Consider the following 26,312-nt stretch of genomic DNA (forward strand, 5'->3'; position numbering starts at 1 on the left):
ACATAGCAGCTGCCCTTCAGTGGTGCAGACAAGGAGGGTCTCAGCAGATGGCCCTGATTGGGGGACAGGCAGTCTTTCCCTCTCCTCAGTGTTTGCTCCACCCCATTCTTTTTCTAAGAACAATGACCAAGGCTACAAGTGGAGTGATCTGTGGCTTTTTTCTCCCGACTTAGAATCTCCAGGGTTATGATGCCAAGTCTGACATCTACAGCGTGGGAATCACAGCCTGTGAGCTGGCCAATGGCCATGTCCCCTTTAAGGATATGCCTGCCACCCAGGTAAGCCTGCAGCCTGGCGCTTTCCATCTTGCCTGCCTGCCTGTCTGCATTCCACAAATGCTCCGGCCAGGGATACCAGGGCTATTCGGATGAAAGACAGTTTCTTCCTTCAAGAGCCCGCCCAGGGAGACGGTTGTGAACTTTACTTCTGCGGTAACTGCTGTGCAAATGGAGGCCGGGGAGGGGAGCTCAGGAGCGGGCCCACTGCTAACAACTGCAGGGCCTGAAAGGGGCGCAGGTGGGGGCCCACAGACCAGATGTCTAGTGAAAGTGTGTAAATCAAGCTCACACATATTTATACATTTATGAAATACACTGTCCTCCTACCATGAAAAATATAGGTGGAAAGCCAATTTCTAATTTAGAATTCTTAGACTTCTGTTCACGCCCCTTACGATCTGTTCACGCCCCTTACGATGACCGCCCTTTGGCCACTTCTCGGCATCTGCAGCCAGTGGCATAGTCCGCCCCTGGGCGTAGACCCAGGGAAGGGGCCTATCCAGCTGGGCCTTATCAAGTCCAAGAGTGGACTTGGGCCACTGGGGCAAAGAGTGTCTGGGTCCCAGGTACCTGGAACATGATCTAAACTCAGAGGGAGTGGGGCTGGGCTTGCAATTTATGAATGAGCCTCTCCCTTGAACCCACAGACTGCTCGCCTTGTGGGGAGGGCAGCTAGAGAATGGCCAAAGGGGAACCCTGCAGAGCAGGGGGGTCCAAGGAGGCTTCTGGGAAGAGGTGACACTTGAGTCTTGAAGGTAAACAGGAATTGACTGAAGAATATAAACTAGAAGAAACGTTTAGACAGAAGAAACAGCATGTGCAAAGACCCAGAGTCAAGAAAGACCAGGATCTGGGCAACAGCAAGTGGTGGTAACTGGGTGAAGTACAGGGCAACTGGGGGCAGGCGCTCGATGTGGCTGGAGGAGGAAACGAGGGCAGGTTACGAAGGGCTCCATGTGCCACGCCAGGATATCTGGTTTCTGTCACAATGCTTGTGAAGAATCACTGAGGCCTTTAGGCACAAGGGTGATAGCATCAGACCTACAATATATTTGAGGAAGATCACTCCAGCAGGTGGATTAGATCTGGCAGGCTAGGAGGGGGTGGAAATCTCAGGATCTAGAAAACCTAAGTATAAGACACTAATAGAAAGATGCTCAGGAAAGAGTTAAAAGGCTATTTAAGGTGATTAAGAAGTACAGACCCAGAAACAGCAAGGTCCAGTAGAATTTTCTGAGATGAACAGATGTTCTGTATCTGCACTGTCCAGTGTGGCAGCCACTAGCTGCCTGTGGCTATTAGGCACTTGAAATGTGGCCAGTGAGACTGAGGAACTGAATTTTAAACCTAATTTAAATTCATTTAAATATAAAGAGCCACTTGTCGCTGGTGACTACCATACTATCACAGCTCCTGAGAGATTTCCATGTTTCTGGCTTAGACAGAGCAGTCCCCAGGGACTTGGACAGGGATCCACAACGTGGGGCCTGTTTCGCATGTGCCAAGTCTGCTGGCTTTCGGACAGCTGTCCAAGCTTTGCCTGTCCCCAGGCTTACCGCTCCTGTGCAGCCGGCCGCAGCTACAGCCCAGGACGTGGTGCTGCAGGTGCGGCGTGAGGGACTCCATCAGACCCATCTGGGCCTGGCTCATTGGGGCTGGGCTTCAGAAAGTCACCTGGCTGCTGCCTGCACCCTAAGGGGAGGGCCCCACAATTAAAAGGATCTGATGACTTACGAAGGAGAGGAGACCGTGAGCCCCTTCCAGCCATGGTGAAGGGGACACTTTTTTCCAGCCCCTCTAACAATTTGGCCTATATAGGGTGTGGTTGCCAAGCCAGTGGCCAGCATGCCTTTGGAAAAGTTACTTATTCTACTTCTGTCTTTTCTCTACTGCCCCGAAGTCACATTTGAATATTGGGAAAAGTGTATTTGTGAAGAAACTATAGGTCTCCAGGGGCCCCCTCCAGCCCAGTCCTGGCTCTGTCCTCCCCAGATGCTGCTGGAGAAACTGAATGGGACCGTGCCCTGCCTGCTGGACACCAGCACCATCCCTGCCGAGGAGCTGACCATGAGCACCTCGCGCTCCGCGGCCAACTCTGGCCTGAGCGAGAGCCTGGCGCCCAGCACCCCCAGGACCTCCAACGGTGACTCGCTCTCCCACCCCTACCACCGAACCTTTTCCCCCAACTTCCACCACTTTGTGGAGCAGTGCCTTCAGCGCAACCCGGATATGAGGTACTTCTGCTGGGCTGGGGGCGGGCTTTCCAGGGAGCAGCGTGGGGTCTGGGGTTTAAGACAGGCTTTGAGAGGGTGCATCTGTCCTGTAAAGGAGTCCAGAGCCCGGTTCGCTAAGAAGCCAGGCTAAGCTGCTCTGGCTGCTTTTCTTAGTGAGCTGAGGGACAAAGCAGAGGGGCACTTGGGGGCGAGGTATAAGCAACAGGGTTTTAGAAATCGGGGGGCACAGGGTGATGCTGGTTCCTCTTCCTCCCTCTCTGCAGACCCAGTGCCAGCACCCTCCTGAACCATTCCTTCTTCAAGCAGGTACAGTGGCTGAGGCTCCCTGTTATCTGTCTGTGATGCTAACCCCCCACCCCAGTCCCCTTAGTTTCAGGGTTTTTAGGGTATTCTCTCCTCCTCCCTTTGAATCAGAGAAATGACCATTTTCTGAAGCTTGTTAAAGGTGCCGCCCTTTCCGCTATAGAAACTCCTGACCCCAAAGGCCCACTGTCACTGGGTCATGGTTCCTTGCTCCATGGTGTCCCAGGACCCAGAGCAAGAGGATCCACACCCACTGTCTCTCCTCCCCCAGATCAAGCGACGCGCCTCAGAGGCTTTACCTGAGTTACTTCGGCCTGTCACCCCAATCACCAATTTTGAGGGCAGCCAGTCTCAGGATCACGGTGGGGTCTTTGGCCTCGTAACAAACCTAGAAGAGCTGGAGGTGGACGACTGGGAGTTCTGAGTCTCCGAAGAAGGCGCATGCTTCCCAGCACGTGACAGGAGCCTCCCGGGCCCTTCCTGGGTGCTGGCCACAGTCCCGCCCTCTGGGAGCAGGTTGGGAAGAAAGGGCATTTCTGCCAGGAATGTGCCCGCTTGCTGACTGGAGAGAAGTTCCTGGAGAGACAGTTCTTATTGCTCCGAGGCTGAGACCCAGGGATCCGGTCGGGCCAGAAAGCAGCATTCGCAGCCCAGGGAGCTCAGCTGACCTCTTCAGGAGGAACAGAATCTGTCCTGGCCCTGGGGACTGAAGTTCAAGCCTGGGGTTTGACTCATTGGCACAGGGAACTTTGTGACTTCGTCTTCTCACTCTTGCTCTCCTGCCAGCCAGGTGCTGTTGTTTTCCAGCGCCCTCAGGTCCTGTAGGGCCACGGTGAAGCCAGCAGCAAGCAACCTGTGCCCTCTTCCCTCTGACCTCTCCCTGATAACTGGAGGGAAGGGTATTTTTTTCTTTTTAAGCGTCAGGTTAAGGCTGGGGCAGTCCGTCTGATTCTTGTTATCACTTGGGCCCTGACACCTGAAAACCTCCCGTAGTTCATCGGTGTAGTGCGTTCATTTCCCGCCAAGAGTCCATCCTCCCGCCGCCTGTGCTGCCTTGGTGCTTTCTCTAAGGGCCGTAATGCCTTGCCCAGCCACAGGGCTTAAGTCCTTACGCTGTGTTAGTTTTATTGCCAGAACAAATTAAAATTTTCAGAGCACCCATTGGAGAGTGGCATTGTTGTGTGTTGGCCATATAAGCTCAAATGTGTCTCATTCCACCCTGGGTTCTGCCATCTGAGTGTGGTCCCATAAGTGCTCGTGGAAGCGTAGCAGTGACCTCTGTCATTAGATTGCCTCAACACACTGATTCTTTTATTTGTTTTACTTACTTATTTTTACCCGAGGACATTTTTTCATTGCTTTTAGAGAGAGAGAGAAACATCAATGGGTTGCCTCCCATATGCACCCAGACCAGGGATCAAACCCTCAACCCAGGTATGTGCACTGACCAGGAATCGAACCTGAAGGGACGATGCTCCAACCAACTGAGCCACACTTGCCAGGGCCTACCAGTTCTTTTAAAACCCATAATAGGCCCTGGCTGGTGTGGTTCAGTTGGTTGGAGCATTGTCCCATAACTGAAGAAGGGTCATGGGTTTGATTCCCAGTGAGGGCACATACCCAGGTTGCGAGTTTTATCCCCATTTGGGGCGCTTACAAGAGGCAGCCATCAATTTATATTTCTCTCCCTCTTTTTCCCTCCCTTTCTCTCTAAAATCAATAAGGATGTAGTTGGGCGAAGATTAAATAAAATAAAACCCATTGTAGACTTGTCTCTTAACAATCTAAAATTTAGAGACTATTAATATTAGCCTGTGGCCATCAAAACACTTGGGAGTTAGCTCTGGCTCAGTGGATTGAGCACCAGCCTGTGAACCAAAAGGTCGCTGGTTTGATTCCCAGTCAAGGCACATGCCTAGGTCACAGGCCAGGTCCTCAGTTGGGAGGTGGTTGGTTGATGTATCTCTCACAAACTGAGTTTCTCTCCCTCTCTTTTTCCCTCCTTTCCCATCTCTAGAAATAAATAAAATCTTTAAAAAAACAAAAAACACTTGAGGGTCGGAAAGGTCTAGGTGCTGGAGACCAGCCCCTCTGCAGGACCACTTCTGGGCCACTAGGAAGGAGTCCAGGCAGAAGACATTCACCTTTGGCAGGAAAGGAGGTGGAGGGCTTTATTTTGTAACATGACTTGGGGTGTCTCCTTACCACTGGAACTAATACTCAAAGAGCAGGTAACCTGAGAGCCAGACCAGCACCTTGCCTTGTCATCCTGGCTGGCAGCCGGGGTGGGGGTTCTAACCTGGGTCTTCTCCACGGTGCTTGCACCAGCTTGGCACTTCCCCTCCTGCCAGCCCCTGGGGGTGAGGTGCCTTGCTCTGGGTGAGGCACTTCAAATGTCAGATTAAGGAAGCGCCCCTCCCTCTTGAAGCCGCTTTGAACCATCAAATGCTCTCACTTTCCCTTTCCTCAGAAGTTATAACACCAGTTTAAAAAAGAACAAAACTGCCTAGGCCAGTGTGGCTCAGGTTGGAGTGTTGACCCAAAGACCGAACTGTTGTGGATTCAATTCCTGTTCAGGGCACCTACCAGAAGGCAGCCAATCCATGTTTCTCACATCGATGTTTTTCTGTCTCTCTCTCTTCCTGTCTCTCTGAAAGCAATGAAAAGATGTTCTTGGGTGATGAAGATAAAATTTTTTTTAAAGAACAAAACCCTGTTGCTTGGGTAGTTATAGAGGTTGATGTGAAGGAACGGTACCAGCCATGAGGTGGGGTGGGGAGACCTGAACTGGAGTAAGGCCGGGTCACATCTATTTCCAACCCTCGGCCTCAGGGTCAGGCTGCCAGACCAGTCCCGCCGTTGGCCCAGCCCGTTCCTTGTGCTCCTAGGGCTTGACCCTTCTGAAATCACTACAGCCCCCTTTGAGAATCTGATGACACGTGTGGAACCGGCCTAGAAGTTTCTCACACAACGCCACATCCAGGGAGCCCTCCGGCCTGCCGCTCAGCCCAAACAAACCCTCCGGGAGGAATGGGGGCTGAGGAGCAAAGTGAAGCGCAGCGTGGCCGCAGGTGAGCCACGGGCTCTGTCCCTGACAAGTGCGGGGCCGCCCTCTGCGCCAATAGTGCCATCCCTGCACAGTGTGGGAACACGCTCCGTTTAGGGCTGTGCTTCGTGAGACTGCTTCCAGCCTGGTGTCAGGCAGTTTTGTAGTTGGGGTGCCCCGAGGGCCCCCCACCCGCCAGCAGAAGCCCATCCAGGAGGCAGTGTGGACGCGTTCCCCGCACGGCCAAGGTCCCCCCTCCCGCCTCAGACCTGCTGGGCGGTGGGCGCCGGCTGGGCGCCGGCTGGGCGCAAGGAGTGAGGGTCTCACCCAGCCCCTATTCTCCAGCTGCATCACCTGGAAAGGGTCGCTTAAATCTCAGACCTTGCTCTCTAGTCTTAAGTGAGGTTGGGTGCACCGAGGTTTGCTAGTCTCCGGGATGGAAATCTCTTTCCCTGGAGGGGGTGCCCTGACTCCTGCCAGGCCCGGTGCCCCCAAGGGCCAGGAGTGACTAACTCTACAAAATCTGGCCGCAGAAACGGTTTCCGAGAGCAAGAGCGCTGGGAGACCAGGGCAGCAGCTTCCCGGGCCCCTTGTCTTGGGGGTCGCAGTTGATGGCGCTAAGGAGTGGTGGTGCCACTATACCCTCGTGCAGGCCGACTTCGCGGTGAGCCAGCAGCCGAAGGTGACTGAACGCAGAGGTCCCGGGGCCCTCCCTGAGACACAGGCTGTACCGCGCAGCCCTGTGGCCGGACGTGGCGGGACCGCGTGCCCGGGCCACGGCTGTCATCTTCCTCGGCAGCGGTGCAGGCGTGTGCGGAGCTGCCCCTGGTGGCCGGAGGACTCCGCGGCCCAAGGGGGCGTGGGAGCCACGGACACTGACTAGGGTCCGGGGCCGCCTCCGCGGGGTCTGTCAGGCTGCAGGGCCCACGGAGGGCCGAGTGAAAAGAAAGGCTGCCGGGCCTGCACCCCCCGGGGCCCACTAGGGGAAACGGAGGCAGCAAAGGGCCCAGGAGAAGCTTGGTTCTCCTTTTCCACCGCAAGAGCCTCTGCGGGAGCGTTTTTTTGTCCCGTGACCCCAGGCGGCTCATCCTAAACTTGTCCCCGCCCCGAGGCATGCAGCGCAGGGCCCTAGGGCTCCTGTCTGTGCCGCCGTCTGGAGGGGGCCGATGAGAAAACCAGTTTCGCGAGGCCTGCGAGCGCAGGGCCCGGAGGGGAGGCGCGGAGCGCCGGGAGCGCGGCGTTGGGGCGGGGGGCAGACAAAGGCCGGGACGACGAGCGAGGGAAAGACAAAGCGCAAAGGGGGTCGGCGGAGGCGCGGGGCGCGGCGGAGCCAATGGGCGGGCGCGAGGCGGGGGCCAGCAGGGGCGGTGCTGCGATAAGGCGGCGGCAGCGGCGGAGGCGGCCGCTTGGGGACCACAGGCGAGCGGCAGCAGCTCGCACCCGCACACATCGCGCACTTGAGGCGCCCCCCCGGAGACCGATCACCGCCCCGCGGCCCAGGCCCAGACCTGGTGAGACACAAGGGTGGGCGCCCGGAGCAGGGGGTCTGCAACAGGCTCGCAAACCAGGGAGCTGCGTGGGCCGCCGCTCCGGGGTCCCCACGCGAGCGTTTCCTCCCGTCGCTCCCGCCTAGGGCCCCGAGACTAGCGGCTAGCCTTCGGGGAGGGCCTTCGGGCGAGAATGGGGCCAAGTACCCCTCGGCTGGGCCCGCAGACGTCCCAGGTGTGGGGTCCTGTCCGGGGCCGAGGAGCGAGGCGCGCGGGCGGCCGGGCTGGAGAGCGCTGTCCAGGGGCTGGGTCAGCAGAGCTGTGGGTGCCACCGGCCCCGGGGCTTTGGCCCTGCACTGGGATGCGTAAGGTTGGGGTCAGGCCAGGGCAGCGGGTTCTCGCGGTGGCCCAGCGCGGCCCGCCCTCTCCTGACCTCTCTCACCCCCACCCCCACCCCATGCGGGGTCCCGGTCTGCGGGGTGCTCTTGGCGGCTGCGGAGCAGCCCCCTCCTCAGCAGCTCTGTTCATCCCTTGATCCATGGTTCCACTCAAGGACCCCTGCCCCTTGGGGAGCAATGTGGGGGGCGGCGGGAGAAGGGGGGAGGTGGGTGAGGGCGGAAGTGGCAAGACCCAGAGCAACAGGAAATGACTTAGAAAAAGTCCCAACCACAGCCCCCCAGCCCCCTGCTTGTAAACACCCCCACCCCCACCCTGCCGGCTGGGGAAGGGCTGTGGGGCCCAACCGACCGACTTCCCCTTGCAGAACCCAGCGGGTGCCGTGTCTCCACCCAGGCCTGCATCACTTCCAACCAGCCATGTTCCAGGCTGCAGGAGCCGCCCAGGCCACCCCCTCTCCTGTAGGTGATCAGCCGGGTGGGAGGACACCCCGAGCAGGTGTCTGGCCTGGGGATGAGGGGATGAGCCGTGTGTTTGCCCCCACCCTTTGCCCCTTCCTCCTTGAGTGCCCCTGGGAACTGGGCTGGTGATCCCAGTGAAGGTCTGGGGCACCTCTCAGCTGCCCCTGCCCTGACTGGCCCTCTCCCTCAGGAAGCCAAAGGCGGCGGTGGCCCCAGCACCGTTCAGCGCTCCAAGGTAGGGCCCAGAGGGTGGGGTGTGGGGGGAGGAAGGGATGGGCGCTGGCCAGACCCCTGGCTGAGTCTCCCCTCAACAGTCCTTCAGCCTTCGGGCCCAGGTGAAGGAGACCTGCGCCGCCTGCCAGAAGACCGTGTACCCCATGGAGCGGCTGGTGGCAGACAAGCTCATTTTCCACAACTCCTGCTTCTGCTGCAAGCACTGTCACACCAAGCTGAGGTGCGCCTTTGCCCTGCCCCTGCCCTTGCCTGTCAGCCCTGACCCGACCTGACCACAGTTGTTCTGCTTCTGCAGCCTGGGCAGTTACGCGGCGCTGCACGGGGAATTTTACTGCAAGCCCCACTTCCAGCAGCTGTTTAAGAGCAAAGGCAACTACGATGAAGGCTTCGGCCGGAAGCAGCACAAGGAGCTCTGGGCCCACAAGGAGGTGGACCCCAGCACCAAGACAGCCTGAGCCCCTCAGACCCGTCCATTCCCTCTATAGAGGGCCTGGAGCAGGATGGTGGGAAGTGTGGAAGAGATTGGACCTGGGCTCGCGTGGGGAGGCGGGGGGAGGGGCAGCAGGGGATGAAGCCATCTTGCTTGGGCAGAGGGTTATGGGGCCACGGTTCTGCTCCAGGATTCCTTCATTCTCTCTCAGTGGCTGGGGATCTGGAAACCAGGATTAGGGGCTGCTGACCACCCTGCTTCCTGCTTCTTTCAGCCTACCCAACCTCACCCCTCCCTGGCTCCTTTGGAGGCCCCCAAGCCCAGCTTCCTTATCTAGGTGCCTTTTCTCCAGCAAGGAGTCAGCATGTCCCCCTCAGGGTCCTAAGCTCCCTCACTGCCACCTGGGGTCCTGTGTGGCCCCCATGTCTCCCCATCTACCTCTGCCCTTAGCCTGGTTCTGAGCCATGGAGACTTTGGAGGAAGGAGAGCCAGCATGCCTCCTGCTGGGCTTCACGAATGCCCACCAGGGCTCCGTGGGGGAGGGGAGGGGAAGTGGCGCAGCCCTGCCCCTCCCTGCAAGGCAAGGCAGGGCAGGCCCCAGTGGGGCTTGGGACCATCTTGCACCACCGGCATCAAGCAGCAGAAGCGAAAGCACCTGCCAGGCTGAGAGCCACAGACTGGCAGTGGCCACACTCCCTCTTCTGTTTCTGCCGCTTCCGTTGTGATCAACTCTGTTTTAAACATGTTTCAACAGATCGTGACTCTGTATTATGTGGCCTAACGGGAGGCTTTGTAGCCAAAAGGACACAGACTCACCATGCAGAGGTGAAGAGAGGGGACATGATCAGCCCAGAGCTCATCTGGCCTTGTTGGGGAGCAGTGATGGATGTCAGAAATAGCAGCCAGCCTGAGAAAAGGGGTGTCACCTTCTCAGCCAGGTCTCTGTGCTGTCAAACCCAGTTTTTATAACTCAGACTCCTTTGTCCTTCAACCTTGTGTTGGTTAAGAGGGTCAGACCACCAGTGCGTGATGGTGCCTGGCCTCACTGTACTTCGGTACGTTGGAGTACAAGGTAGACCCCTCCTGGTGGGCTCTAGTCTGGGCCCCTTTTGCCCTGGAAATCAGCAATGGAGGGAATCAGATCCAACAAGTGCATTCAGTTTCCTAGTCTCTGTGCCCCTTCCTAATCTATCATCTTACCTGCCTTTTCAAGCTCCAGTAAGCGCGGCAGCCATGCTCACTATCCCAGGGAGTCCGAACAGCTTGTCTGCTCCTCTGAGGGACAACAAAGCAAGCTTGGAGGATCTAAGACACTCCATCCCCCACCAACGGAATAAAGGCAGGAAGTGTGGGTTGTCCTGCCCTAGACCCAGCTGCCCTGATTTCCCCCAAACTGCCTGTGAGCAAGAGGGCAGACTCCTGGGGATTTGCTGCCACTGCCCACACAACTGAAGTTCTTAAGTGACTTCATGCCCATAGGACAGGGTAGGGAGCCTGGCCTCAAGCTCTGGTGGCAGATGGGCCCCTGTGCTGTGTTGAGGCAGACACTGCCCCTTGAAGCGAGAGAGCTAACAGCAGACTGGGTCTCTTCAGAGCCTCACTCGGGGGAGCAGAAGCCTCAGATGGGGACAAGGGTGGTCTCTCCCTGCTCAAAGCTAAGCAAAAGCAGCAGATTAACCAGGGGGAGGTGCCAGAAAGATGACTCCTGGGGGCACCTGATTCCTGCCTTGAAAGGATGAGGCTAAGGGGAGTTCTCTGGGCTCGGAAGACTACTAGATGCCCCAAAGGAGCTGGGGACCCAGATGCTGGGGACACTCAGGGCTGACAATCTCACCTCAGTAATCAGCCCTGACAGAACTGCCCTCACCAGAGCTGAGCATGAGTTGGAGGGGGTGCCATCTCTGAGCTAGCAGTGGTACCAGCCAAACCATCTCATCTCAGGCCCGAGTCATTTCAAGTTCTCTATTGAGGCACCCAAGTTTGTTGCCAGGCACTATATCTGGCCCCTCCCAGGCAAACACCTAGTCCCTCCACCCTTCCACCAAAAGTAATGCCACAGAACCCCTTTGGTATAAATGATCCCTTTTATTTTAAGTAATGCGCGACACTGGCCTGGCTTTGCTCTGCAAGCCCTCCGTCAAGATAGTCAGATAACTATGGCTGCAGGTTCTTCTGCACAATCCACAATTCAGATACAGACACAGAGCTGAAGTGGGTGGGAGGGGCAGGAGGGTGGCAGGGGGACAGAGTGTCCCCAGTGTTGGCCTCTGCTGGGTTGGCCAAGGCTGACATACCCCACGGAATGATGAGCAAATGGCATATGACCCTTTCCATGGCAACCCTGGGGCTGCTAGGAGGCTGCCCTTCAGAACCTCTGGGCCCAGGCCATTCTAAGCCCACAACTTGTCATCTGGATTTAATAATAAATAAAATTAAGCAACAACTTGGTCCTGAGGATGCTGAGCCAGCAAGTCCACAGTTTTTGGCACAAAAAAAAATCAGGGCCCTATTTTATTTTGGAGTGCAGGATTTGTTGGCTAGTTTGCGAATTTGTTCTTAAAAGCACATTCCCTGTGAGGTAAGACCCTGGGCGGGGGTGGTGGGGGAATGGGGGCTCTGTGAGAGCCTGAACCTGGGACACAGAGTCGTCTCATCTTGTCAGCTCCGGCACCGCGCACACTGCTTCCTTTTGGGAAATGGGGGCAGGACAGGGCTGTGGGCCCAAGAAGAGTGGTGGAGCCATCAGGATGGGGTTGTGGGGAGGCCGAGCTGCCAATGGGCAGCTTTGGTCGAGAGGAGGGGCCTGGTCCCCACCCTAGGAAAGGCCAAGGTGGAGGCAGGAGCACATGCTCGCTGTCTTAGGGCTGGGCTAGGGGTGCCTGACAGAGACCCCGGGGAGGGGGGATGGAAATGGGCCCAGGCCCAGTTGGCACCGTGCAACACATTCCTGCAAAACCTGCTTTCATTTTTTTTCTCTCTTGAGGTGTCCATCACCTGTAACAGTCTAGAAGTGATATATATAGAAACCATCAAATATGATCTGAGATATAAATTAACAAGTACAAGGCCTCACATTACATGATGTGAAAAGGCTAAAAACAGCGATAGAAACTACATTCATAAAAGTGCATCGTCAACATACAACGAAGGCTTTGGCTTGTTCTGTTGCCCGTGGGGAAGTGGGCATGGCTGGCAATGAGCTGCCTGGCGCTAATCCCCAGCTCCCTGGAGATGCCCATCTCTGGGCACTGGCTTTTTCTTTTCCTTTTTCCTTTAATGACAACTCCCAAGGAAACTGGGTGTTGAGAGGGAGGAGCTCTAGCAATAGGCACATTTTGGAGGGGAGGGGCCGGAAGAAAGGACCAGCGCCCAGGCTGAGGTAAATAAGGCCAACTCTAAGCTGCTTGGGAGATACTGGCTCCCAGACCCCTGCTGCCATTCCTCCCCCCGGGGAGGAGCAAGAAGAGCAGAGGCTGAAACCTCATGGGGACGGGCAAGGCTGGCCGAGGAGGAACAGAGCTGGCGGCCTCGGACACGGCCGGCGGCGTCACAGGGGCTCTCCCTTTCACCAGTCGAGAGGCTCTGGCCCAGCAGGGTCACGCTCTCAAGACAGCCTCACGGAGCTCCCCTGGCCAGGCCGAGCGGCCTGCGCAGGGCAGGGTGGCCGGCTGGATCAGAGGCGCTCAGCGTGCCGTCCGTCTTCCTGTCTGACGCAGTGGGGGTGCAGATGCCAGGCCAGGAGCACAAAGGCCAATGCCATCAGCTCTTTCCAATCCAGCCTAAGGCCCGAGCCCACGGCAGGGGTACTCAAGAGCCCAGAGGGCACACAGTCTCCAGTTCAGAAACTGGGTACAGCATTAAGAGTGACTCCAATTTGTAAAACAGAGACAGTTGCATTGACAAAACTGCTCCCTCAGTGGGGCAGTTCCACATCTCAGGCCCCTGCTTGGGCAGGCAGGGTCACAGGGGCAGGCAGGACGGGCTCCTCCTCCCCTGAATAAGGCAGCATAACATTTGCTTCATTCATCTTTGGTAAGGACAGGGGCTGGCAAAGCTGACCTGGGGGCTCGAGGGAGAGTGCGGCCCAGGCCTCTGCCTTCCACTGGCTGCAGGCTGCTGGGCCTTACCTCGGGCCTGGGTGGCCCATCCAGCCCAGAGAAGCCCTGGTAATCTCCAGACATGGGGAGGAGAAACAAAGCAACACTCGGAATGAAAGTAACACTATTTGGACCTTTGTGTCCATCTTGTGCCCCCAACCCTCTGGGCTCTGGTGCTGACTAGAGTGTCAGGACCCAGCCCCGAGGGCGGGGCCCGCAGTGCCTCGCACACTGTTCCTAGGCCCTTACCCTCCACGCTGAGCTCACGAGGCTGAAGCTCTCAGGTCTGGCAGGCTGGGGGCTTCCGGTCCTCGAGGCTGCAGCTGCCCCACCCTGGTTCTGAGCCCCAGAGGTGGAAGGGGCACAAATGCTGGCTGGACTGTAGCTCCATGGTCCACAGCCTTGTCTGGGAGAAGCAGCAACTCTGCTGAGCCCCGCAGCAGCCGGGCGGCCGGCAGCAGCGTGGCCGGGAGAGCTCAGTACACAAGCTGTGCAAAGTGGTGTGTGAGCAGCTCCTCGGCCGAAGGTCTCTGGCGGGCCTCCACAAAAATGCGCCTCAGGAAGTCCCGGCCGTGCTCAGAGATGTGGGAGGGCAGCTGAGGATTGGTGGGCTGCGTGGCAATCTTGAAAATGGCGGCCATGGCTTCATACTCTGCCCAAGGTGGTTTCTCTGTCAACATCTCTACCACAGTGCAGCCCAGGCTCCTGGAAGGAGAGAACCCCATGTCACCTCTTGGCCAGCCCCTGGCTCCCAGCTGCCCTGCCCACTGTTGTTAAAGGAGGTGCTTTTCTCAGAACACAGAGGCAGAACGAGTGAAGCTGAGGGTGGACACAGTATAGAGGATCCCCAAGGCCAGGAGAGGTTTCACAGCACCGTCAGCCTCGTTCACACAGGCTTCATCAACCTTTACCCACCTGGGTACCTCTTGAGACTGGGGAAGAGAACCACTTAGTATGGACAGAAGGAGCTCCATGGTAACTACGGTAGTTTTCTATTGCTGCTGTAACAAATTATCATGAGCCTAATGGCATGAAAAACAATACAAATGTATTCTAGTTCTGGAGGTCAGAAATCAAAAATCAATCCCACTGGGCAAAAATCAATCTCACTGGGCTAAAGTCAAAGTCTCAGGGGGGATGGTTCCTTCTGGAGGCTCTGAGGGGAAAAGGTCCTTGCTTTCTCCAGCTTCTAGAGGATGCCTGCATTTCTTGGCTCATGACCCCTTTCTTGCTTCACTCCACTCTCTTGCTTCCCGTTGTCACATCTACTACCCACTATGATCTCCTGCCTCCCTTTTATAAGGACTCTGTTGGTTATACTGGCCCATCTGGATGATCCAGGATGATCTTCCCATCTCAAAAATCTTAAATTAATCAAATCTGCAAAGGCCCTTCTGCCATATAAGGTAACATTTTTAGGTCAAAGAAGTCAGTGCACAGATATCTTCAGGGGACCATCATTCAGCCCACCACAAGAACGTTCCAAGGGGAAGAGCCTTCTGGCCCTTTCAGGGGATGGACAGTGTTTAACAGCTGTTCCAGGCCCTCAGTATGGACCTGACCTCCTTTTAAACAAACATCAGGGATGTTTTTCACAGCCTGAGTTCCCAGCAATAACATTTGCTATTTGGAGTTAAAACACACCGCCACCTCTGCATGCTGGCCTAGATGGCAAGAAGTGGACACTCCCTCCCTCCCTCATGCCACACCACAAAGCCCCAAAGCTCATTTCTAAGTTGGAGTCACTGCTCACCACACATCTGCCTTTCTTCCGTAGCCTTCGCCACTGATCACCTCCGGGCTCATCCAGTAGGGTGTGCCGGTGACGGAACGCATACCCGGGCCTGACATGCAGATGGTCTGCAGGCGTTTGCTGGCCCCGAAGTCCCCCAGCTTCACATTCCCAGCAGAGTCTCGGAGGATATTGGCTCCTAAGACAAAAAAGGGCAGAGGCTGCAACCCTGAACCCTCTGGGCTTTTCTCTCCCTCTTTCCCTACCTCCCAGGTCACAGGGCTGCTGAGAAGGATGGGGCTACTGTAATTAGACGTGAACTGCACAGGGCAAACAGGCTGGTGACAGAAGCCTCAGCCCTACAGCATGAAATGATCGTCACCATGGCCAACACACTGCTGAGCACTTTACTCTGCAGTATTTTCCCAAATTGCTCAACTGAGCTTCACATGATCAGCAATTAAGAGTCCTAAGACAGCAATTAAAAGAGCAATTAAGAGTCCTACTTTTCAGAAAGTTCGGAATGGTTAAGCGACCAGGTTTTGGGACCCATAACCTGCCCTCACTCACCCTTGATGTCCCTGTGAACGATCATGTTGCTATGCAGGTAAGACATGCCTTCCAGGATCTGTCGGGTGTATTTTCGGGTCACACTCTCTGTCAGAGCTCCATAGGCCTTCAACTGGTCTTTCACTGAGCCCTACAGCCACAGAAGTCAGAGGGAGTCACTGTGGGATGGAAGGTGATGGAAGGGAGGCAAAGCTATTTCCAGTCCCCAGAATTATAGCAAAGAAAGTGATTCATCTAATCCCTACTCGCAATGTACCAGGCGCTTTGCTAGGGGCTGTTGGGCAGCTTGGAGAAAAGTCTGAGACAGCCCTTCCCTCAAGAAACGTATGACCCAAATCCACAAGGGAAGCCCCTCTGCTCCAGGTAAAGGCGGTACTTACTGGACAGTGCAGCGGTCCTGGAAGCCTCTTGGGAGAGGGTGGCCTGAGACATTTCTCATCCCACACCATCACTGTGACCAGAGGCAGGCCCTTCTTGACTGTAAGTCCTGCCATCACCTCACCTTCTCCTCTGAGTCTCTGGAGTCTCAGGTGATCAGACCCATGTCAAAGGCATCCCTCCTCTGCATCCCCAAACCCCAGATCAGCCCCTCTCTTCTGCGTGTCTCACACACATCAAGGGGCACATACCCCCGGCATGTACTCCATGAAGATGGTCAGAGTCTTCTCAGCGCGGTCCCGCAGACAGCCATAGTACTGCACAATGCGCTCGTGCTGCAAGTTCTTCAGCAATTGGATCTCACACTCCAGAGCACTCACCTCCTAGGGGAGGGGCCCAGTGGTCACCTCAGCTCTCAGGGCCCTGGCCTGCCTGCCTGGGAGCTCAGTTTGCCCTAGTCAGTGTCCTCATGGGGGTCTATCTGCCTTGGAAATTTCGGCTGGAGAAAAGGGGGATTCTCTCAGTTGTCTTCAATGCCGGGCAACCTTTCTTTTTTTTTAAAAAGATTTTATTTATTTGTTTTTAGAGAAGGGAAGGAGAAAGAGATGAAAAGAAACATCAATGTGCCATAGATACATCAATTGGTTGCCTCTCGCATGCCCCCAACTGGGGACCTGGCCCGCAATCCGGGAATGTGCCCTAAGATTCGAACTAGCAACCTTTTGGTCCACAGGCCAACACTCAATCCACTGAGCCACACCAGCCAGGGCTAGGTAGTTCTTCCAGTGGCGGCACACAGGAAATATGCAGAACGTGAGTGCTTGCTAAGTGCTGTACTTAAGGTAACTGGTGTATTTATCTACTGAGATTGGAGTACAGAACACACCCAAAGCTTAATTACAAAGATGCTGAGAGACATCCGTTTGGTGAGGAACAGGTACTACTCTCTGACACTGGTCATCACCTCTCCATTTGGGTTGCTTGGAACTTTGGCATCAGCTCAGTCCCTCACACCTAATCCCTCCCCCGGGCGTTTAGTGCTCTTTGGACCACAGTCCCTACATCCCGTGGCCAGGGCCAGAGCCAGAGCCACGGCGGACAGCAAGGGATTAGGAGGAAGAACAACGGGGGAAGCAGCCTGTAGCATCCTGAGCAATTAGTCTGTGCAATGAGACAGGCATTTGGTAGATAGGGTGGAACTGGAAGTCAGACCATGGGGAAAGCAGTACCTTGCTTGTCTCAGGACTGTCTGGGTCAAATTGGACCTGCTTGGAAGCAAGTTCGCGTCCTGTGTCCACATCATAACATAAATAGACCCTGCCGAAGGCACCCTGGCCCAGGAGCTTCCCCCGGCGCCAATTGATGGGGGCACTAGGAGCTACAGGAGAACAGAAGGAAAGAGCTTCAGTCTGTGCACATTACTCATTGATATCCTGCCTCATTCTCCAGAGGCTCTATGTGGGACCTTAGGCTGGAGCTCCCCCATCAGCCGGCACTATCACATCTGACTGCAGCCATCTACACCCCCACCTGGAACAGGCCCAGAGCCCTGGTCAATCAGACCTCAAGACCTGAGTCCCCAGAAGCAGAGACTGGTGAGGTCATTGTTAAATGCTTTTCTGCACTGATCAAACACCTACATTTCCAAAGTCCCTAAATATCTTAATATGGTAGGAATTAAGGAGAGTTCTTCAGTTTAAAAAGGAAAAACTGAAGACCAAAGAGGGGAAATGGCTTGCCACCCAAGAGTGAAGGACTAAGGTCAAAGGGATCTGCTGTTCCCGTGCAGGTTCTTCCAGTGTGAAAGGATGGGCCAGAGTAGCCTGCTGCTGAACTAAACACCCCAGTAGACTCACTGGCCTCCCAACCTGTAGCTCATCTGAGCACCCCCAGAGCAGCCTCCTCCGAGCCAGGGCCCACTCCTCACACTTGGTCGGCACATTCCTCTCCTGCACAGAGAGGGCATTCTCGCTGTCTGCACTCCGCAGGCGGCCTCGGGGGTCCAGATATTGCACCGCCAGACCCATGTTCTCGCCGTTTGTGCTCAGGGAGCGGCTGGAGGGCACCAGGGTGAACAGGTTACCTTGATGACGTCGTATTCGGGGAAATGTTCTTCTACCTGAAGGGGAGCAAGGGCCAGAGCAGAGTAAATCAGACTCTGGCCTTGAAGCAAACGTGCAAGCAGGTCATAATACCAACGCTGGTCCATCCTTTCTTCCCTGCTACCTAACTCATGCCAGAACGGCTAATGTCCCAAGCATCTTGAGAATCAGGACAATAGCAGGAATCAGGAAGCAGTCAAAGATGGTTCAGGAAGCTCTGGCCAAAGAGAAGGCACAAGGCTGGCCCGCAGGCCCCACAGCTCTTGCAAGGCCAATCCACAGTTGAAGTCTCTGTTTTCCTTGGCACCCTAATCCTAACCCTCTGCAGAAGCTCCATTCTGTTTGCTGCCAAGTGGCAGAAGAGGGCGATGGAGAGCTGCTGCCCTGGAGCCGGCTGTGCATTCAGACAAAGGACAAGAGTTCCTAGTGGCAGTATCCTGAGTACACAAATACCACCCTCCCCCTTTTTGTTTTTCTCTGTTTCTAATGCCGCAAGTCTGGGCACAGCTCCTCTGGAATAAAGGAAACACGGGGTCTGGAGTGCCCCAACCAAGGCCCTGGCAGTGGCTTTTCCACAGCAGAGCTGTAACTACTTCCTTTTTGAGGCAGCCAGGAGGGTGGAAGTGTACTCACCATCGTTGTAGTCCTTGTGGTGCACAGAAACGTGGTAGCGCCGGGGGTAGGTACCACCTTTGACCCCCTTGTCATAGAGCTGAGTCTCCCGATCTGAGTAAGACAGAGGAATCACTGGCTTCTGGGTGGATAGTAGTGAGTGATTCATATAAGCCCCTAGGCTACCTTGGACCTCAGACAGGAGGCCCAAGAAGAATTAAAATAAGTTCTGGCTTCCCAACTCAGCTTTCAAAAAGCAGAATGCCTGCAGCCCCTCCCAGACACCCTGCAGTGCTCACCCAGGCTCTGGGGAACTCACCTGAGAACTCCTGTCTGTTGTCTGGGAAGCTCTGGGCTCGGGACATTCGAGATTTCCGGAAGGATGGACTGGAAAAAACACAGTAAAATCACAAAGTAGACTTCAGCACACATCCAAAGCAGCTCACCAGGGCGTAAGGCAGGATACCCAGACAGACTCCCTTTTCTGACTTCCTCACACATCTTTACACGTTAAGAAGCAGAGTACAAGACAAACAGCCCTTTTCTGGGCTCAGCCTCCTACTTTCTCTTTACTAGTCTGAGACACAAATGTGACAGGACCCAGACTGATGAGCCCCTCCAGTCCTGCTGAACTCCACTCCGGCTGCACAGCGCTTTCCCTTCTTGCCCTTTCCTCCCACCTTAGTAACAGGAAGAGCTGCAAAAAAACCTCTTGTGAGGATAGTAATAAAAATAGCAACACTACCAAGCATCTTCCTTTCAGACTAATCACCACCATCCCATTTTAGAGATGGGGAAACTGAGGAACAGAGACGTTAATGGACTTATCCGAAGCTGCTTGTCTAATATTTGGTGGAGCTGGGGTCCATCTGGCTCTAGTTCCCACAAAGGGAAGATGGAAACCCTATGTTCGAGTTAGGCCAGGCATCAAAGAAGTCAGTCCTGGTCCCGGTGTTTCACTCCCAAAGAGAAGAAAACAAGGCAACTGAGGGACAGGGGAAAAACCCAAGAATCAACTGAGTAAATTTAGCTATCTTTCCCAGCGTCCACCTGAAAGATCCTTTCCCTTACAACTGCTAGACCCAGACCTTCTGTAATCCTGTCCTACTGTCCCAGCCCCTACACCCCCAGTTTGGCCACAAAGCTTAGGAGACAGTCCAAAGCCAGAGTTAGTCCCTATCCTGACAGAGCCCTCAATCTGTGGCAGCAAGCTCCAAACAAATGTACAAACTGGATACCAACAAGTAACTGTGACTGTATTCTATATCTAGAGGGAAGAGTGCTTATCAGTGCTCAGATCTGTTAGGAAAGACAGTGAGGTTAGTACGGGCATGAACAATTAATTAACAAGTGACACAAAGAAAAAAAATTTACAAACCTGCCCCATGGCCTCTGACCATAGCCAGACGTGATCAAACATTCGCTTGGACATAACAAGGGCAAGGTGAGAGACTGGCTGGATCAGTGCCAAAGCCAATTCAACATACCCCCAACTGATGGGCAAATCGGCTCCACAGAATCGTCTGGTACATAAAGGACAGCACTTGTTCCCTCCCAAAGTGCAAGAACAAGATTACACACCAAACAAGCAGTGTGGTAAGCCAGGCAGTCTGCATATTTTGTTTCCCGTTTTTTATATCCCAGTTTCTTATTCCACCAAAAACACTTAAAAAAGTGAACCCACAGATAATTCAATTTTATCTCGAAAACACTGAAGGTCCACTGCTTCTCAGTCCAGGATCACAGCAATGAGGCCAAGAGTACTAGAGTAGCATGTATGTAGTATGTGGAGAGTCAAACATGTAAAGCACTTGGAATAAAGAAAGCATTTAATATACATGTGAGCTGCTATTAAATTTGTCTAATTATATAAGCAAAACATTCTCATGGTGTTTGGAAAATTAAAGAGGGGGTTCTTTTCCAGAAGCATGATGTTTTCACCATGGGCCTGCAGACCAGTGTTTAGGTGGGAGACACACACACTAGCTAACTATTTCTTCAACCCATCACTTCCAAAACGCCTACACACTAACCCCCAAACCAGCCACAGTCCCATACCTGTCTGCAGACCTGTCCAAGGACTGGCAGCTTCCCGACAAGGAATTTTCAGCACTGTCCAAGGGATCCAACATCTGCAAGGCAAATTATACAATAAAACTCCAACCTTAGCCCAAATCCCTGAATCCAGGTGAGTGAGGGCTTTATAGCCCAGCCAAGGGCAGCAAATGGTGCTTTTTGTTAAAATATGAAAGCACCCTTTCTCTGCCCATGCAGTGAGAAAAATGATTAGGAAGGTACCCTTCTCCCCTGAAGTTTGGAAGGCAAGTATCCAGGAGGGAGAAAAATGCCTGGCTGGTATCCCAAGGAGCTCTGTCAGGAGAGCAAAGCTGACGCTGCTTCTCTTGTTGGCATTTTCTTGGCTCAGGACTGCTGGAGCCTGGTGCTGGAGATGGTACTACCCTGCGGAGGCTTCCAGTACGTTTGGGTGGGACCAGAATGCTTCTGTTTACACTCCATAATTTATAATTTACAGAGACAAGTACTGCTGTGAGCCACTACAGGTCTAGGAAAGTTAGGAGAATTGTCTAAAGTCATGAAAATAGTTAGGGTGCAGCTGATACAGATCAAAAATTTCCCAGTTCCTGGTTCTCATGCAGTAACAAAAAGCCTTCAGACTAGCTTTGTCTCCAACTAACCTCTCCCTCATTCTGTCCCTGGAGGCAGGAGGTACCTACTAACAGCATATTCATTATCTGAGATTCAAAGGTGAACATGACACAGGGAAGCAGAGCATCGAAATTATAAAAATTCACTAACATTTATAAAATTAGTTTCCAACTCAAAATAAGTGTCCCACTTAATTCTAGGGTTCATCTCATCCATGATCTCAAACAGTTTAGGTCATACTGTCATATATGATGTTTTTTTAAAAAACTACCAATCAAGGCAATTAATTGCAAGGTAAAACTGCAAATCTTGCTAAGAATATAGGATTTTCCGAAGTGGATAAAACCAATATGGAAAGAACTGCTCCCAACCCATCAAATGAGTATTTGGCACAGTTGGAACAGTTAATAGAAAAAGAGAGACTGGGTGAGTATAACAACATGACAGGGTGATGAGGGAGCAGGAATACCAAAGGTTCAAGAGAGGCCTTTGGAAAACCCTCGGAATCCCATGAAAGCTTTTGTAAAAAAGGACCCTCTTTATGACAGTGCTGCAGAAATTAAAGGGAAGTGAAGGAAGTTACGTTGTGTGAGCAAAATTTTTTCTTAGAAAAATTAAGCCAAAAAAATCAACATGAATCATGCCTCTTAGAATTTCATTCTAAAAATTAGCAAATAGGTGCAACTATTATCTAAATCTGATTAAAGCGAAAACAAAATAAACTTATCTTAGTTTCACTTTTTAAGAAAGTTTCAATTGAATATTCTTTCACTATATAGTACGCTGTGTTGGTCTCTAAGTAGATTTATCTTGAATGGCTCAATTAGCAGCAGCAATTCTCTTTAGCTAGAGGCAGGGCACTGGAGAATGACCTAGGCATTTCCCAGCTGTCACCTTCCTTGGCATCTTTCCAGAAATCTGTCCTCACTAGGCGTCTAATCCTCCCATGCCTTCGAGGGCCAGGCATGTAAAGCAAAGCAGTAAAAGGGCCAGGGTATAGGGCCATGGGAAGGGACAGAGACCAAAAGCAATCAAACTTGCTGTAATCTGAGATTTTATACTCGTCAACCCTAGTACAGCTGATGTTCAGAAGTGCTCTGGGTAGAGAAAACTAAAATACTAACCATCCTGTTTAGAACAAGTCATTGTTCTAAACATAAATTTATCTGGAAGGCAGAAATACAGAAAAGAAGCAGTATAAAGAGCTTCTTATAGCCTATATAGTCTGAATAATGTTATGCTATTAAAGGGAAAAGAAAAGCTCTAAGAATCAGTTTTAGGAGAAAGAAGTTACAAGAAGCAATTTTTGGTAAAATCCCCCATGTAATAGTGCTGGCCCTTTTACTGGATGGTTTATTACCCTGAAGAAATTTCCCTTTCCAAGACCAAAATCCCAAAATTTATAAGAGTGGATCCTTCTCTTTGCAATCAAAGCAAATTCATTGAAAAGACTTCAGAATAAGCCAGAAATCTCATTCTTGCTGGGTTTACTAAGCCAAAATACCATTTTTATCAAGTGAGCCACTAGTTAAAAAAGCTAGACATTCTTCTTTAACAGCATACTGAGATTCATTCGAATTGTTGCATATATCAGTGTTCGTTTTAAAAAATTCCTGTCTAGTATTGTTGTATGATGATAACACAATTGTTTATTCATTCTTACTTTGATGAAATTTAGGTTGTTTCAAGTTTTTGACTCTTAATGAGTAAAACTCTTATAAACATCCATGTAGAAGTCTTTGCTAAAAAAAAAAAAAAAAAAAAAAAAAAAAAAAAAGCTAGCTATTAAAATGGGTCACTCATTGTGGTGGACACACCATAAAGTGATCCGCCTTCCATGAGTCACAGCCTTGTATAATCCCTTCTCCTTGAGTTTGGGTAGAACTTGGAACTTAGAACTTGCTTCTAGTCAACAGACTATGGCAATGATGATGGGATATTCATTCCTATGATTACATTACATTTTATAAGATTTTAAAAGACTCCATCTTTACAAGAGACTGGAACAAGAGACTCTCCTGTTGGCCCTGAAGCAGCTGCCATACTGTGAGAGGGCCATATGGCAAGGGACTATAGGTGGCTTCTAGGAGCTCTGAGTGGCCCCTGACCAAAAGCCAGTAAGAAAACAGGAACCACAGTGCTACAACCCTAAGAAACCAAATTCTGTCAGCCATGTGAGCTTGGAAGGGAACCCGAAGCTCCAGAAAGAAATGTGGGCTGGTCAACACTGGACTGCAGCCTTGTGTGATCCCCTGAGTTGTAGGACCCAGCTAAGTCATGACTGGATTCCTGACCCAAGGAAACTCTTAAAATAGATGTATGCTGTTTGTAAGCCACTATGTTTGTGGTCGGGGGTCGGCAGCCGTCCGTCTCGAGAGACGATGGTGTAGCTTCTTAAGAGTCTATCTGCACCGCCGAGAATGGCTGTGCAGTCCGACTCGGGAGTGACACGGTATATGTTTGTGGTACTTCGTTATATAATAATAAAAACCAAATATAGCTGCTTACCACCATAAAAGTTCAACCAAAGAAAGTAACCAATGCTACAGTGTAATCTGGATATGGTATACTGCCTAACTTTTATCAAAAAATAACAAAATTAAAATAAGATGATGAAAAACAAAATCTGTCAGTTCAGAATTGGTCATGTGTTAAAACGATGCTGAAATGATAGGCAGTTATAAGGAAGTATACAAACAGAAGAGTGGTATTCTGCAAGGAGGCTGGTGAGAGAACCACAGAAGAGAAAAAATTTGTCAAATGTGAATCCAGCACCCAAAGATGCTAGGTCGTTTAGGTCCCATTTTGGCATACATTGATATTTTACCCCTAGAAAGGAATAATACATATTTTTGCAGGCCTGATTTGCATAAGAACAATTGGATGGGGCTTATGTCCCTTAGCTCTGCACCAGACCCACTGAGATCCTCTCCCCCCAATTTAACCTTGGTCTGACACACTCCAAGGCACACCCCAACCCATACTCACACATTGTTCGCTGGTCTCTGGAATGAACTCCCCCTCACTGTTGATGCTGGTGTAGGAACCCTGCCGGGCAATGCGTTGCTGCCGTTCAGGCACATAGCCAGGGGGAGGTGAGCTTCGGCCAGGGTTCTGGGAGCCTAGATCACAGAAACAAGATCTTTGACCACAGAGCCCAGGACGTGCAGCCTGAGAGGAACACCCATACAATCAGCTCAGACCAAGCACCTCTTACAGAGGCTGGTGGAAAGCCAGTTATGGCTCTTTGAATATCCTGGGAGAGAGTACTGAGGCTCAAGTAAGCTTCTTGAGCCAGGTGGCTTCTCCCCCTCCTCCAAGAACCCCCCAAAAGGGAAACAATTACTTATAGAAAGATCAAAGAATGGTGGGGAGGGCTGTTCTTTGAAAGAAACTCTCTAAGGAGTTTAAACTATTATTTTCAATGTCCTTCAAGAAACTGACTCCTTTGTTCTTCCACCTGAAGACAGTTATTCAGAAGACATTTAATAAACCTGCTATCAAGTTCACTTCCAATATCTTGCTGGAGGCATCAACTCAGCCTCTCTCTCTAATGACCACTGACAATGAGGTTTCTCCGGTGGGAAGGCTAACCTGAGGCGCTCAGTAACCTGGCTTCCCCACCTGACTCCAGAGCAGAAGCCAGAAGCAAAACTGCTCTGAAAACAGACATAGATATTTGCTGGATTTCCAGTCTCAACACCCCTCTCATGGGGTAGAGGCTACCAAGTCTAAGATAAAGAGGTACTTGAGTCATGCCTTCCAAATGATCTCAAACAGCTCATGGAGGAAAGAATCTGTCCAGATTTTCTGAGCCCTAACTGATACCTTGAGCCTATAAGCAGAAACTGACACTGCTGAGTATAAATTTGGGGATACTGTACCATGAACTAACAGGGCGATGAAATCAGCCAAGACAATTTTTCTTTTCTTTTTTACACGATTACCTCGCGTTTACTCCTCACAATACCCCTGCAGGGGAGGTGTATTATCATTCACACTGAACAGAAGGGGAGGCCCAGGCCCAAAGCCATGGAATGATTTAACGGTGGGGCTACAGCTAGAAAACAGTCTTTGTGACTCCCAATGCAGTTCAGCCTAGGCAATTTTGAGAACATATTTCCAAAAGGTGGACATGCTGCTCATTACAGAGGTGGAAGGCAAACCTCCCTGAACTCTCTGGGCCATACATTCCCCATGCATGATCCAAACAGAGGGTGGGGATCCCCACCCACAAGGAAATGTGATAGCCCTTCTTCCAGGAGCAGAAGGGAGGCTAACGTGGGGATTTCATGACAGCACAAGGGAAACACAGCGCCATGTTTCATGCAGCTCAAATTCAAAGCTGTCTGTCCATGGTGACTGTTAGCTGGATGCCAGGGATGCAAGATGCCATCTGGCCAAAAGAGGGTTTGAAGGCAATGACAAGATGGAGGTAAGGGAAATCGATCAAAAATAAGAAATCTACTCCACTTTTCAGAGGTGCAGATGTCAAAGACCCATGTAGCTAGCCATTTCCCTTGACACTGTAGCATAAAATTCTATGGCAGCTGTGAAAAAAGGATGGTTTTTTAAAACATGGAGGACTATTTAATACTTGGCTTACAAACACTAGCCTAGTGCCTGCTTCCCACTTCTGGCTTTGGAAAACATTTTAGTTGCTCATGCATTCTATGGAAAGTTAATGCATATGTTGGCAATATTTGTTAGCAACAGAAACAATCTAGAGCAAGGTGTAGTGAAAAAAGTCTAAGCTTGGGAATTAAATGAACAGGGGTTCAAATCAGGCTTTGTCACTCAGCTGAATAATTTAAACTCTTGCCAAAATTTCCTCAGTTGAAAAAAATGAGGAGAACTATCTATTTCATAAACTTTTTTAGGAAGTTATAAATGTGGTGGCACAGGTATATCATATGATAGAAACTCAGTAGAATTCCATTTGTTTCCTTCACACTCCATGGCAGATATAATGAGCTAGACTCAAGATCCACTCCACCCTTCTGGTATGCCTTCCTGTGCATCAGAAGTCAATCAGCTATAAGTTATTACTTCTAGGACCCCCCCTGTAGATTCAGCCAATCAGTTGCACTTATGTGAGATGTAGATGGCTTTCTGCTGTTTCTGGGTACAATATGGATGACTTGGTTTCTCTGCTGAAGGATTAGAAGAGGCCCCACACTTGGTGTCCAGTTTTCCTGCTATCAAGACACAGGTGCAGGAATCCCCAGGTTAAGTGGTGAGGATCAGAGCAGAGTGGTGCTGTGCTTCAGATCTGGTGGCTTCCT

General features: G+C 52.0%; 3 protein-coding genes across 7 annotated transcripts in view; 2 read left to right on the plus strand and 1 right to left on the minus strand.

The window, feature by feature from the left end:
• Positions 1-3,396, plus strand: part of STRADA (STE20 related adaptor alpha) — a 29,431-nt gene extending 26,035 nt beyond the window's left edge. For all 5 annotated transcript variants that reach the window (XM_090290501.1, XM_090290503.1, XM_090290502.1 and 2 more), the window contains 4 exons: positions 174-278; positions 2,271-2,512; positions 2,776-2,818; positions 3,087-3,396. In XM_090290501.1, coding sequence (XP_090146627.1) covers positions 174-278; positions 2,271-2,512; positions 2,776-2,818; positions 3,087-3,239 — 543 coding nt within the window. In that variant the 3' untranslated portion in view covers positions 3,240-3,396. The remainder of the gene's footprint in view (positions 1-173; positions 279-2,270; positions 2,513-2,775; positions 2,819-3,086) is intronic.
• A 3,908-nt stretch (positions 3,397-7,304) lies between these two features.
• On the plus strand, positions 7,305-8,993 carry LIMD2 (LIM domain containing 2). Its single transcript, XM_090291837.1, has 5 exons — positions 7,305-7,372; positions 8,112-8,205; positions 8,396-8,440; positions 8,520-8,659; positions 8,735-8,993. The coding sequence occupies exons 2-5, from the start codon at positions 8,164-8,166 to the stop codon at positions 8,892-8,894; spliced, it is 387 nt and encodes a 128-aa protein (XP_090147963.1). The 5' UTR covers positions 7,305-7,372; positions 8,112-8,163; the 3' UTR covers positions 8,895-8,993.
• A 1,941-nt stretch (positions 8,994-10,934) lies between these two features.
• MAP3K3 (mitogen-activated protein kinase kinase kinase 3) overlaps positions 10,935-26,312 on the minus strand; it is a 58,346-nt gene continuing 42,968 nt past the window's right edge. The window contains exons 7-16 of the mRNA XM_090291838.1: positions 24,016-24,149; positions 20,419-20,492; positions 18,680-18,747; positions 18,382-18,474; positions 17,574-17,765; positions 16,876-17,024; positions 15,898-16,029; positions 15,269-15,398; positions 14,720-14,897; positions 10,935-13,671 (exon numbers count right to left, since the gene is read on the minus strand). Coding sequence (XP_090147964.1) covers positions 13,443-13,671; positions 14,720-14,897; positions 15,269-15,398; positions 15,898-16,029; positions 16,876-17,024; positions 17,574-17,765; positions 18,382-18,474; positions 18,680-18,747; positions 20,419-20,492; positions 24,016-24,149 — 1,379 coding nt within the window. The 3' untranslated portion in view covers positions 10,935-13,442. The remainder of the gene's footprint in view (positions 13,672-14,719; positions 14,898-15,268; positions 15,399-15,897; positions 16,030-16,875; positions 17,025-17,573; positions 17,766-18,381; positions 18,475-18,679; positions 18,748-20,418; positions 20,493-24,015; positions 24,150-26,312) is intronic.

This window comes from Furipterus horrens, unplaced genomic scaffold (assembly GCF_987537825.1).
Source record: "Furipterus horrens unplaced genomic scaffold, mFurHor1.1.pri manual_scaffold_11, whole genome shotgun sequence".
In the NCBI taxonomy this organism is placed as follows: Eukaryota; Metazoa; Chordata; class Mammalia; order Chiroptera; family Furipteridae; genus Furipterus; species Furipterus horrens.

Coding starts and splice junctions, on each gene's coding strand:
- LIMD2 (XM_090291837.1), top strand. CDS start 8,164: ATGTTCCAGGCTGCAGGAGCCGCCCAGGCCACCCCCTCTCCT. Junction 8,206..8,395: donor CCCAGGCCACCCCCTCTCCT/GTAGGTGATCAG, acceptor CCTCTCCCTCAG/GAAGCCAAAGGCGGCGGTGG. Junction 8,660..8,734: donor CACTGTCACACCAAGCTGAG/GTGCGCCTTTGC, acceptor CTGCTTCTGCAG/CCTGGGCAGTTACGCGGCGC.